Below are 14,182 nucleotides of genomic sequence, written 5' to 3' on the forward strand. Positions count from 1 at the left end.
TGGTAAATGACTAAATCTCCACTCAGAATTCATTAATGTCTTACGAGTAACAAGAAAAAACCTACATACTGCAGTTAAAATTCAATAGAAGGGCTTAGCGGCAGCAAGAGGCTTAAAATAAACCCCTTATTAATGCAGACTAAAGCTTATGTTACTCTTGTTTGTAGCAGTTTCATGTGATTGTTTTTGCTTTTTTGTTTTGTTTTGTTTTTATGAAGAGGCTGAGACCTGACCAGAATATTTTATTGATGTAAAATACAACGTTTAACAACTGGACTTCACATAGCAGGAGTGATGCCAAAGTTAACGTATACTTTGCACAATAAAAGTATTTTAGCTGTTTCCCCTGCATGCCCTGTCATATTGTGGCTGTATATGATGAGCTTTACCAGCTCCACTGTGGTTTGAAAAATATATCTAATCTAAGAAAATAAACCCCCATGCTGTAGCACATGTCATGGCACAGTAGAAGAGTATAGTCCCAGACTGTGTCCTAAAAGAAGCTCAGCAGCTGTTGTCTTGATATAATTAATTTAAACAGCAGACAACTCTATTTCAATTCAAACTGTAAGTTTCTTGGTAAACTAATGCTTAAGCCCTAATTTCACAAGACTTCTGGCAGACAGTCTGGACTCTTCACATCCAGTTAGTGAAATCCCTCTTGTCCTGGTGATGTTCCATAAGTTTTTGTAGTCACTCATCTTTTATCTAGCAACCAGAGCAGACCCTTTCCTACATATGGGACAGGAATAAGCTGATTGTGTAGCATGGAGCAGATCCCTACTCTCTCCCCCTGTCATGAACAGAGCGTGTGATCCTGAATCGTCGGTGTTACACTGTCTCTCCAGGGAAAGGGGAAGAGATACAATCCTGATCCAAACCTCTTGCTCACAAATATCCCTCAGGGCAGATCAAACTCTCATTCACTCTCACGCAATTCCACTGATTGCTAGGATAGGCTCTGTCAGTGAGGATTCACCAGGATTACTTCACACCAAACCATACCGGTTTTGCCGTGACTTTTCAGCTGTGAACCACTTCTCTGGGTATTGGGTGGTTGGCCAGAAGACAGTTGCAGCTTGTTCACTTTTTATTCTGAGGTCAAGAATGCTAGTTCAACTTTCTACCGCCCTCTTTTTTCTTCTCCTGAAGAAGGCTAGTCCTCCTAGGAACAACTGAACAAGGACTAACACGTATGCCTGCTGTTTACTCATTGCTTCAGAAGAGCGGTGTTCGGTTTGACAGCAAACATCTAGCTTGAGAGATGTTCTTATACCAGGAACTGAAACTTCAGCCAGTCTGTCCAAGATTGTTTTCTCGAGAATAACTCTTGCTACCTAGATTGAAGCAATTGCTACAAAACATAAACTGGTGCTTTATTCATGGTATTCCAGGAAGAAAATGCTATTTCCCTAAAGCCTTCCTAAACATTTTGCTGAAACCCTGAGTCTCTACTAAATAACTCTTAATAAACCTCCAAGAGCTATTTTGCCAGGTCCCAAAAATATTATTATCCTCATTCTGTTATCCTACTGTAAAATAGCCATTTGCTAGGCTAACAAGAACCCTCATCTAAACAACTCACCACCCCCAAGACAAAATCAATCTCCAGGCAGTGCTAACCAAAGCAGACTTTTATACTGAGATTTACCTGCTTAATTAATTGACACAGCTGAAATACCTTATACAGATTAAACACAGTCTCTGCTAATTTACCCTGTCCACAGCATCTGTTTTTACTAGCCTACATTTTTCATTTAGATGAAAGATTAGTTTTTCTCTCTGGTCTCTACTCTAGATTTATGTCAAGCTGGGTAAGTACTTGGGAGATGCAGAGTTCTTTCCCTGTAACTGACTGAAAATAAAAGGGCATTGTCACTCAAGCACTGTGTAAATTGTTAACCCTTAACTTTTGCGAGGAAAGGAGTTATATTTGGTAACCAAGGAAAAGAGCGGGTTTTTTCCAACCTTTTAGGCCCAGAAACTTCAGTGGGAATATGAGAAAGAAAGAAGCAGTGGAAAAGAAATAGAACAGCAAACTTTCCCAGCAGGAGGTAGAATAAAACCCAAGAAAAATGCTTGGAGGAAATAGGAACAAAAAATCCCAGGGACCTCTGTGTTTTAATGAATTGTTTTCCTGCATTTTGACACCATTATACATAGCAACGAGCAAGAGAAACAGACTACAGCTTAAAAATTGCAGATAAGTGGACTATCTCATATAGCACTGTATATCTTACATGCAGAACTAACTGTAAATATGTACATAATCTAAAATCAAATGCTTATGGACAGATTTTTTTCTTGCACCTTGTGCATACTGTGGGAATGAGGGACAGTGGAAAGAGCAAATAGCTAACTTCCTGATTATTCAGGCAAGAGGTTGTTTCTTTGCCTAAAAGGCAGCAAACTTGCAGTTTAATTCTGATACTTATTTCTTTTAATGCATTTATATATCATAGAATCATAGAATCATTTGGGTTGGAAAAGACTTTCAAGATCATTTGAGTCCAACCATCAACCATGCCCACTAAACTGCCTTTGCAGAGTAGAGCTTATCTGAAGTCAGTGACAATACAGATTTTGTTCACTTTGAGACGCTCTGTACTCTCCTAATGTGAATAAAAATCAAATCTCCTGGGCTCAAAGGAGTTCCTCTCCTTTTCTAGGGATAAGCGCTGCCTCAAAAGGGAGGAGGAGAGGTGACACTGGGCTAGGCAGAAGATCATAATCATTCAAAAGCCACCACATATGTCTAGCTCTTGGTATGTGCTGTTTCATGTGATGTGCTCTTTCATGTGACTACACATTTGCCAATATTTGGTTCATTTTTTTTATAAGTCCTGTCAATGTTTTCAAGTGCCTGTAGTTGGCAGAAAATATTATCTTTGAAGGTCTGAGTTCTTAACGGTTCTCTGTGGGCCTATTTTGGAGCTTAGCTGTTTGGCTGGCTGCTTGTCACTGTGACATATGAAAATAATGAGCAGAATTAATTTATATTATCATGTTCTGGCTTCAGTGAAGTTAGACTAAAAGAGGTTTTGGTCTGATGGATTTCAGACGAGCATTCAGAATGCTTCGTTTGTTTGAATAGCCATAGAAGCTCAGCGCAGTGGAACAATGGTTTATTTAACCAAGGTAATCATTTGCACATTTGAAAGATCACAGCTGCTAAAATGCATTCTGCACTGTTTTATGATACTTACGTATATAGAGAGGTATTATTAACACAGAGATTATATTAGTGGTGTTCAGTTGCGTGGAAGGGGCTCATGTTGTTGGTACGCTTCTGGCTTTGTGTTCGAGTCTCAGCACTGCCCGTGAGTTGGGGTACAGTCAGGCTCCACTGCCATACATTAATTTTTTCCTTCAGCAAGAAAACGTGAAGCACAGGAAAGCCTTATTTAAGCCCCATCGCTGCATGCTTTAATGTGGCACTGTGGCCTTCATGGTATGGAGAAAGCTGTGCATGTGAGCGCACGCTGATGTACAGTGACAGACAGCAGAGCAGTAGGACAGAACCAGGGGGATCCGGTCCGTGAGGGCCCAGATTCTGCCCTAATCTGTGTATCTTCCATTGACTTCAATAGGAACTTCTTGCAGTTATGTCATTATGTGACTGCAGGTTTCGGGTGCAAAAAGTTCTGTATTCTTCTGGAGCTAAATATTGTTTACAAGATGCAAATAGAGGCACAAAAACAGCACAAGGAGGATGACTCAGTCCATAAGACAAAAGTTCATTTCCATGATTCAGAGGTCAAACAGATTTTCCTCTTCTAGTAATTGGATAGAAAATTTCTGATGCAAAATACTGATTTTGTCATGTGCCACACAAGAAGCTTCTCTTATGCTTCACAGAAGGTTTTTATTTCGTTATTGTTTTCCCTCCTCTCCCCCCTGCAACACACTCAAAAGCCTGGAACAGTACTTTGTCTCTGGTCTGGTAATAAAAATCTCATTGCTAAGAGCAGTGCTAACAGTGCAAATGCTTAATTATTATCCTTTGTGGTACCATTTTTCATGTGATGATATTCATCTGTCAGCACTTTTTGTAACAGCTCTGCACAGTGTTAAGGGAGAAGCTGCTGCATACTTATCACATATTGTGTTAATTGTTCATCTTCCTCCAACAGGCTGGCCTTTGCTGGGGTATAAGTCCCTGGTACAGCTAAATGTCTCCCAAATAGTATCTCCACAGGAGTCAGCCCTGTTTGCCGCCGTGGGGTGTTTCTAATGTCCCACAGCACCAAATTCAATGCATTGGGCCATTTCAGGCCTGTACATCTACAGGTTTTCACTATCCTGTCTTTTAATGTTCTGTTCATTCATTCCACCTGTCCTGAGCATTGTGGATGGTAGGGGGTATTTAAGTTTCTCTCTGTGCCTAAGGATCTATATAATTGGCCTGTTACATTTGCTGTAAAGTGGCTGCCCCTGTCTGATTCTATTGATTTGGGGACTCCATACCTTGGTATTATTTCTTTCAATAAAGCTTTTACTAGTCTCCTCACATCTGCCCTCTGTGTCAGGAATGCTTTTACCCATCCAGATAATTGGTCCACTATAACTAAAAGATGTTTATATCCATTTGCTGGGGGCATGTCAGCATAATCTATCTGAAGTCTTTCGAAGGGGAAATATGCCCAAGGCTGCCCTCCAGGCTCTTTATGAGGCCGAGTGTCTGAGAATTTTAGACATACTGGGCAGCTGCTAACAAATCTCTTCGCTGCTCCATAAATTCCTGGAGCCCACCATTCTTTTCATATTTGTTCTGCTATGGCCCCTGCTCATTCGTGGGTTTTGTCATGGAATCAGCTGGCCACTGTGTTGTTTTATTTCTTTGGTAAGATCAGTTTTCCCCAAGTTGTCCAAATCCCTCTTTCTTCTTGTTTAGCTTCCCATTTTTCCCATCTCTCTTCCTTTAAGCAGTCTTTTTTCATACACTGCTTTTGGATCGGTAAGATCTGGCCATTTGTTCAGGTTCTGTGTGGGTATTGCAGCCATACATGCCTTCCAGGGCTGTAACGCAGCAGCTTTCGTGGCAACGTTGGCTACTTCATTACCCTGGCTGATCTCTGTTTTTTCTTTAGAATGAGCAGGGCAATGCATTATGGCATTCTCTAGGTAGTTGGAGTGCTTCCATCAGGTCTTGTATTTCCTTCACATTTGCCACTCTTCTTCCCAATGATGTTAGGAAGCCTTGTTCTTTGCACAGCGTTCCAGTAGCATGGCACACTCCAAAGGCATATCGTGAATCGGTATAAACGTTAACTTGCTTTCTTTTCCCTAGGTGTGCTGCACGCATTAGTGCCACTAATTCTTCTCCTTGTGCGGTTGTTCTTGCTGAGAGTGGTCCCGCTTCTCTTACCCATTTTTGGTTGACTATGACGTATCTGGTATGTCTTCGACCACCTTGATAATAGGATGAGCCGTCCACAAATAGAATTAGATCAGGGTTTGATATTGGTTCATCTGTTAAGTCTATTGGAGGTTTATTTACAACATGGATTTGCTTGCTCACACTGACGGTGTTCCTCTATGTCATCTGGCAGAGGTATTAAGAGTTGCTGGATTCAGTGCTTTACTTGAACCCCCCTTAAAATATCTCTGGGTGGGACTTGAACCCCCTGAATTCTGTCCTTTACCCTATATTGAATTTAGGAGATTTAACGCTCACCACTCTAATGATTGGGTGCCTCCTGTGTCCAAAATCCTCGGGTGAACTCACCCTGTGCTGGCAGTCGGAGGTTTGGATCCGAGAGGTTCTGCGGGCGACCTAGGGTACCATCTGGGTCGCCAAACTGTTAAGGCAGAAGCCGCTGCCCGAGCATTCGCACACCGGTGAAGGAGTCCCACAGAGACCACCCGAGACTTCACCTGCTCGGAGCGGAGCCCCTTCTCAGCAGGTGACTCCGGCGAGCCGACGGGTGCCCTTTCCCACTCCTCACACACGCACGCTCACCCTCGGGATCGACCCTGGGTTCCCCACAGCAGAACCTCTCATCAAGGCCTTCAAAATAAAAAGCGTAATTTGTTCCATCTGCGGTGTGCAAATCTAGACAGCTCGAGCGGGGTGCCTCCAGAGAGGGACCCCAAACACCAAAATCCCTGGGAAATTACACCCTTACAACCTAAGTTCCCGTCCCTCGCGCCATAGTCTGGTCCAGCAGTAATTTGGGGGTCTGGGGTGGTCTGCTCGCTCCTGGGGTCCTTTTTCTCCTCTCCAGGTGGGTTCTTTCTCTTTCCTGTTTTAGTGGTTACTATGTCTCTTTTCCTGGCTCCAACTGGCTCTGGGGCTTTCCAAATCTCACTCCTCCTCCAGTCGGAGAATAGGTCAACATGAAGCAACAGCATTAAGCAAGCTAGGAGTTCTGATTTATCATGAACAACTAGATTTAAGCAACTAAACCCTTAAAGCCCTCCAAAACATATTAACAGTCTCTGTAATATATATGCCTTCCTGTGCTATTAAAGCCTCATGATCTTTTCCCATTATTGCCATGTGCTGTTTACATCTATCTCGTTTGGGTATGCTCCACGTGCTCATGTACCTCAGCTTTGCCACCTTCCACAACAATGGCTAGCATATTTTAGTATTGGGTCTTTTTCTTTAAAAAACCCATACCAATCAGAATTTCAGTCCATGCTGAAGGTTCACTTACCATCTTGAAGAGCCGGAGAGTGTAAACCCCATATTTTGCACTTGAGAGAAGCACACAATACAGTATTCAGTTCCTGGAAGTTTAGGAAGATCCTTAAAGAGCTTTGTGTCCTCATTTCCTTCTCTTCTCAGAGGGTATTTGGATATCTACACTTTACCTGGCTGAACTTTTGAAGAAGATGGTTGCTATCATGTAAAAACTCTGTGTTGTTTGACGACCTCAAGCAGGGCTGGCTTCGGCTCACTTGGGGTATAATCCTGACGCAGTCGCTGCAGCCATGGGAGTAGGTGCACCATCTCCTCCCTTCATGAACCTTGTTTGTATGCTGACCACACTTGGAGTGGAAGGGGGATCTGGCCAGCAAACACCATGCTGTCACTTAGAAATGGATGGGAATAGAAATAAGGCTTGAACACAAGAGCAGGACCACAGACCTGCTTCTGCGTGGGAGGACTTCCTTCAGCAGTGGTGTCAGAGGAATGATGGGCTTCAGTTGTCTGTGCATTAGAGAAAAGGCCCACAGCTGAGGAAGCAGATATTTGTGAGGTGGCTTTCCTTTGGACGGTATGAAGCTATAGGCATGGCATCAGGTGGGAAAAGGTCCAGGAAACCAGACTAAACCTAGCCCAAAGCAAAAATCCTAGGAAGACACAACATCATCAAGTGCTTCTGTTTACTGATCCATTCCAGTTATGCCTACTAAATTGCTAATGGAAGAGCCTCTAAGGCTTTCTTTTGAATTACTTTCAGCTGTCAGTATTTCAAAGTTTCAGAGGAATATATAATCAACCTGTAGTGAATAATAGGTCTAAACAAGTCGTGCATTCATATTCAGAGTGCAAGTGAAACTAGATGTAGTCCACAGTTGCAAAGTTTGGATCCCAAGTTCCTTGATTTTGTGGCACGCTTCCACCAGTGATTTCATGTCTTTGTGGCCCACGTGCACGAAGACTGCAGACACTGTCTCATCTTTCTCATAATTCCCCAAATAACTGCCATGCACATTATCCTCCAGCTAATCCTTACGTATCTCTGATACTTGCATTCATAAGTCTTCAGGAAGTAGGCATGCCTCACATTTAAGCTGTCAGAATGTGCACTGATATTCTTCTTTGCTCTTCCACCATTAGAGTACATTTTGTTGCAACCACCTTTGTAAAATATTTTAAAAGGCACGAAATTAAAATTACAACACTTGGAGGGGTTTTCCCCCTTACAAAAAAAGAGTATCCTCTAGTGCATTTTCTGCTGGTGTTACTTTTTTAACAACCAAATATATTGGAAAGAAATGCCCTTTCATTGAAAGGGAAAATCATGGAACTATTTGTATCAAAATGACTGAATTCTTATTACAGGTCTAATTGTAACTCTGTTGAGAAACTTTATGAAGACAACAAGCTATACTATATATAACAAAAAAAATATGTTTGATTCCCTGGAAATGGTTTAGTACTGAGAACATTGAAACTTTATAGATCTTTGCAGACCTGTTTTAGGTCTCTAGACCTCGGTCTGCTGTTGTAGAAGAAGATTTGGTTTCCTTTTTCTAAAATCTTGTCCTAAGCTGGCATAAGAGCAGATCTCAAAACATATATATTTTCTTGATAATAAAAAACTTGGTTTTTACCCATTTCTCATATTTAAGTAGACAGCCTTAACTTTTAGGGAAACTGTATGTTTTATTTGTAATAGTATTTTTAGTATTTTTTTCAAGTACATTTTCATATTTTGTATATAAAAATGGAGCCTGTTGCTAATGATTTCTGAGTCGTTGAGAAAGTTAGAGGCATGGCTTTCGAAGTTCTGCACTCATGTGCATATCACTTACTCAAATATAAACCAGAGTTAGTAAAAAAACTTTTTCCTCTAATCACTGCCAATTCAATGAAACCAAAGGTTTTCTTGGGGAACGCGTAGTTTTCTGACTAATTTTCAGTGGCAGTTGTTCAAGTCTCATTAGAACCAACTTGAAAAAGATTCTTTTGACCTCAGCATTCTGATTATATTACAATAAAATGTTAATGTTGAAATGAAACGTTTTGGGAAGATTAAGCAAAATATTCTGGAATGCTTTATTTTGCAAATGAATCCTCATTTTTAAACTCTTTTCCTGAATCATAATTAAATAAAGTATTAAAATCTGCATTTTCCTGCTAATAGAAACTTTGTTCTTCAGCCATCTCTCCTACTTAAGTAGACAGCTATGATCTTTGGGGAAGCTGAATTTTCTAGCTCAAGACCAATAGTTAGCCCACGAAACAGTTGGGATGATGTGTCCAGTGAATTAATTCTGTTTACATCTCCACTGTTTGAGAGAGAACTGCAAAAAATACCTTAAAGGCTACACCTTTAGAAGGACAAACCATTGCCGTTTCAGAGACTCCTTGAGAGCAGTCAACATACAGCATTTGTGAAATGTGGGAAGCGATGGAATAGGCATCAGATTCCCCAGTTATATATAATGGCAGTAATCCAGACTTTCCTCTCACTTTTGGCATCTTTTGCTGTAACTTTTACTTGATTTTCATTTTTTATTCTAGTGCCAACAATATGCCTAAGCAAGTAGAAGTGCGGATGCATGAAAGCCATTTAAGTCCGGTGGAGCACAGATCCAGGAACATATGTGTGCAGTTCTGCCAGTCGCTCCACAGGAATCTGCTCCTGACTCTCACTGTATTAGGTAAGTTGCATCTGTATGTTCTGTGTGTGTCTGCATTTATTCGTGTGGTACCACAGACCCTATCTGTGGCCATCAGCTGTTCCAGCTGAACAGTAAGTGGGATGCCCATAGGCATAGTTGCGTTACTTCTGGTGTGTAGGGTATTAGTGACAAAACACAGAGCAAATCCACGCCGCTGAGATACATCGTGTATCTGGTTTTGAATGGAGTGCCGTCTAAGGCCCAAGGCCAGTCAGATCAATGTCAATTCAGTAGAACTAAAAGCACTACACATTTTCTCTCTGTCTTTTGAAAAAAGACAAAAACTCTCCAAAATCTCCGTTCCTTCATCTTTTATCTCTCAGTTCATGCTCCACTACTTTTAAGGTTTGTCCCCCTCTCTGTAGCTGTAAGCCAGCACTCCATGATCTCATCCTGAATATTGCCTCTGGCTTTAGCAGCTTCCAAATATGGAACAGTTTGACATTTTATTGTGGTTCACTGGCTCTTTGCCTGTTTCTTTTTCACTGAAAGCCTAACAGCCAAACACAGCAAATTCATAGACATATTCTGTTTTGTTATTTTTTGAAAGACCAGCTGCAGCTGGTCTTGAGCTGCAAATTTCACATCCATACTTTTCAGCCTTCAAAACCCATACTGCAGAAGTGTTCAGGCAGTATTTGCTTTGCGTCATCTTTAGAAGGTGCCTGATGCAGTTCCAGAACAAGTTTTAAATACATGTACATTTTCCATTTTATCAAACAGATACTTCAAAGAGTCATAGTTGCTGCAAATCACAACTCGGGCTTTCCTGTTGAGTTTTTTTACACTTGGGACTTGGGGTGGGGTAAGGAAGACAAAGGCAGCCTGGATGTAAATATAAAATATCCATTCACAAAGACCACGTTTGAAAGTGAACGTGGCCTTTTTTTCTCTAGACTATGCTTTAACAGCCTCAGTCCTGAGGGGGTGGTTGGGTGTTATCACTGTACAAATCAAAGTAAGTGATGAAGGGATTGTTTGTGATTTGAGAACATTAGCACAAAGAGAAGAGAAGGATGCAGACCATCAAAGTGAAGGAGTAATAAATGAGTACTAAGAATCAGGTTTTCTTCAATGATATGTGCAGTATTCCAGATCGGGCACTCCCTTCCGAACCCCCCCAAATGAGACTTGAATCTGTTTTACTCACAAGGCTATTTGTGATGGGTTGACCCTGGCTGAACACCAGGTGCCCACCAAAGCCGTTCTATCACTCCCCCATCCTCAGCTGGATAGGGGAGAGAAAATATAACAAAAGGCTTGCGGGTCGAGATAAGGACAGGAGACATCATTCACTATTAACGTCACGGGCAAAACAGACTCAGTTTGGGAAAATTAACTCAATTTATTACAAATCAACCAGAGCAAGGTAATGAGAAATAAAACGAAATCTCAGAACACCTTCCCACCACCCCTCCCTTCTTCCCGGGCACAACTACACTCCCGGATTTCACCACCAAGCCCCCCCAGCGGCACAGGGGGACAGGGATGGGGTTTATGGTCATCACACGTTATTTTCTGCCGCTTCACCTCCTCAGGACGAGTGCTGATCACACTCTTCCCCTGCTCCAGCGTGGGGTCCCACCCACGGGAGACAGTCCTCCACGAACTCCTCCAACGTGGGCCATTCCCACGGGCTGCAGTTCTCCAGCATGGGTCCATTCCACGGTGTGCAGTCCTTCAGGAGCTCGCTGCTCCAGCGCGGGTCCCCCACGGGGTCACAAGTCCTGCCAGAAAACCTGCTCCGTGGGCTCCTCTCTCCACAGATCCGCAGGTCCTGCCAGGAACCTGCTCCAGCGTGGGCTTCCCACGGGGTCACAGCCTCCTTTGGGAACCCGCCTGCTCCGGCGTGGGGTCCTCCACGGGCTACAGGTGGAGATCTGCTCCACTGTGGACCTCCCTGGGCTGCAGGGGGACAGCCTGCCTCACCGGGGTCTTCACCACGGGCTGCAGGGGAATCTTCGCTCCAGCGCCTGGAGCATCTCCTCCCCCTCCTTCTTCACTGACCTTGGTGTCCGCAGGCTTGTTTCTCTTACATGTTCTCACTCCTCACTCCGGCGGCAGTTTCTCCCCGTCCCAACTTTTTTTTCCTTCTTAAAAATGTTATCACAGAGGCGTTACCACTATCACTGATTGGCTCGGCCTTGGCCGGCAGCGGGTCCGTCTTAGAGCCGGCTGGTATGGGCTCGCTCTCTCTCGAACACAGGGGAAGCTTCCAGCAGCTTCTTACAGAAGCCACCCCTGTAACCACCCCCCGCTACCAAAACCTTGCCAGACAAAACCAATACACTATTCTAGCTTTCCTGCAGGGTTTTTCTTATGCTGTAAAATAGCTACTCATGCTGCCCTTGTTTTCAAGTGGTACCATTCTTATGTTGAGAGCTAGATGTCATACTCCCGAAGAGCTGGGTCCTAACCCTGCCTCTTCTGTCAGTTCTGTATGGCCTTATATAAATCACTTCACCTCTTGGTGCCTCAATTTTGCCAGCTGTAGAACGATGATATGAATTATATTTGAGTATCCCTCAGTGTATTGCAAGGCCTACACAGCATTACTAAACCTCAGTAACGTTGTGGTTTGCAGCAAATTTGTATTTGCAGAAGCAGAATAGTACATTAGGTGCAAGCTCAACTGGCAGAAAATTCTACATCAGGACCACTTCTCTCTAATCATGAGATACATGGTAAGCATGTTACAGCCTTGTATTAATCAGAAGGCTAAGCCTTCAAAAATCTGTCTCTGTACCCAAAATCAGCTGCCTTGTGTAACTGTTTCTTCTTCTAGGTAATCAATGCGTATTCAGGTATAGTTATGTTACCTACCTGCTCTCTTTTATTCTTCTTCCAGGTGTCATCCTGGGTGCACTGTGTGGGGGTCTTCTTCGTCTAGCAACACCTATTGACCCTGACATCATCATGTTAATAGCCTTCCCAGGAGATATACTTATGAGGATGCTAAAAATGCTGATCCTCCCTTTAATTATCTCCAGTTTAATCACAGGTAAGATCTATTAGCCATAAATACTTTAAGATGCTTGCTCCAGATATCACCTGGTTTGCTTTTTATGATGGAGGAAGAATAATAGTGTGATCCTGCCAGGGATATTGCAGTTGCAGCATGTACTTCAGAGTTAATTTCTGATTAACTTCATTGGCTTTAATACATAGATGCTCCAGTGAATGTATTTTCAAACACATTCACACATACTACCTTCTTGAACATCAGAAATTTCTTAATGTGCTGTTTCACCTAATTCCTGGATTGGTCCTTGCAAATGAGAAGGCATGACACTAGTAAGCGTCGCCTTCTTAAAGCTGTGGTGTCAGCCAGACCATGACCAGTTTGCAGCAATCAAGGGCAAAAGATGGTATGATATCTTCTCTATTTTTCAATGCCTCCTCTGCAATTAGATGGAATCTAATGGTTCTCTTCAAATTAGTAGCAGCAGACATTGTTCACATAAGAAGTGGAGGGAGAAGCTTCAGTGATCTATCTAGTGGTGAGAATTTCACAAGGACAAAAGTAGGAACCTATAGGCAGTCATTAAAATTTGCCATTTATAAAGGGTTTTATGTAATGATTATTGAAGTGGATATTGAGTCTCAATATATTTGTTTCTTTCTTAAAATAAAACACCTGCAGGACTGTCTGGTTTAGATGCTAAAGCAAGTGGCCGATTGGGTACAAGAGCCATGGTCTACTACATGTCCACCACTATTATTGCTGCTGTGCTGGGCGTGATTTTGGTTTTAGCCATCCATCCAGGGAATCCGAAACTCAAGAAACAGCTTGGTCAAGGGAAGAAGAATGATGAAGTATCTAGTCTGGATGCTTTCTTGGATCTGATCCGAAACCTCTTCCCTGAAAACCTAGTCCAAGCGTGCTTTCAGCAGGTAAATCCTTTTAGTTCTTGGTAATATTTTTTACATCTTTTACTCACCAGGCATGTCTGTAGAATTAATGTCATTGTTTAGGTGAATGACAGGAATGATGATGCAAAGAGAAATACAGGTCTTAAGTCTTGAGCAGCTAAATGAAAGAACATTATTTATAGCTGCTTTGTCTTATGTTGAGGTTATTATTTAAATTTATAGATTTTTTAAAAGAAGATTATTTTTAGTTTGTTGTTAAGTAAAATTAAATTTTTTCCTTACTTTTTATGCAATATATACAGTCATGAATGCTGTCTTGGGGCTCAACAGCTGCTGAATTATGGGATCTTTTATCCAGGTTGAATTTGATCTTAGTTCTTAGTTACAGAGCTGATGGTTTTGCAATGCCCTGTTTGTAGTGTATGGATGATCTTCATTCCAGCTGGTTGCGAGTGGAAATGTACCTCAGACCTAATCTCCATGACTTGCTGCACTATTGCTGTATTAGAGTCCAGACTAGGTGGTGATGATACAGTCAAGTGGCTGACCCACTTACAGGTGGCTCCGTCAGGCCAGGTTTGAAGCGTGCTGGGAAAGAATGCTTGCACCATGTGTTGCTTGCTCTGTAGGTAGATAATTTTAGAATCATAGAATCATTTAGGTTGGAAAAGACCTTCAAGATCATCGAGTCCAACCATCATCCATGCCCACTAAACCACTTTATGGAGCACCTCGTCTACGTGCTTTTTGAATACCTCCAGGGATGGTGACTCCACCACTTCCCTGGGCAGCCTGTTCCAATGTCTGACAACCCTTTTGGTGAAGAAATTCTTCCTAATATCCAATCTAAACCTCCCCTGGCACAAGTTGAGGCCATTTCCTCTCGTCCTATCTCCAGCCACCTGACAGAAGAGACCAGCACCCACCTCACTACACCCTCCTTTCA

At 42.4% G+C, this 14,182-nt stretch overlaps 1 protein-coding gene across 4 annotated transcripts in view; it reads left to right on the forward strand.

The window, feature by feature from the left end:
* SLC1A2 (solute carrier family 1 member 2) overlaps positions 1–14,182 on the forward strand; it is a 99,284-nt gene that overhangs the window by 53,701 nt on the left and 31,401 nt on the right. For all 4 annotated transcript variants that reach the window (XM_049825656.1, XM_049825654.1, XM_049825657.1 and 1 more), the window contains exons 2-4: positions 9,203–9,342; positions 12,212–12,364; positions 13,007–13,257. In XM_049825656.1, the coding sequence (XP_049681613.1) occupies positions 9,213–9,342; positions 12,212–12,364; positions 13,007–13,257 (534 nt within the window). In that variant the 5' untranslated portion in view covers positions 9,203–9,212. The remainder of the gene's footprint in view (positions 1–9,202; positions 9,343–12,211; positions 12,365–13,006; positions 13,258–14,182) is intronic.

Source organism: Accipiter gentilis, chromosome 22 (assembly GCF_929443795.1).
Source record: "Accipiter gentilis chromosome 22, bAccGen1.1, whole genome shotgun sequence".
Classification (NCBI taxonomy): domain Eukaryota; kingdom Metazoa; phylum Chordata; class Aves; order Accipitriformes; family Accipitridae; genus Astur; species Astur gentilis.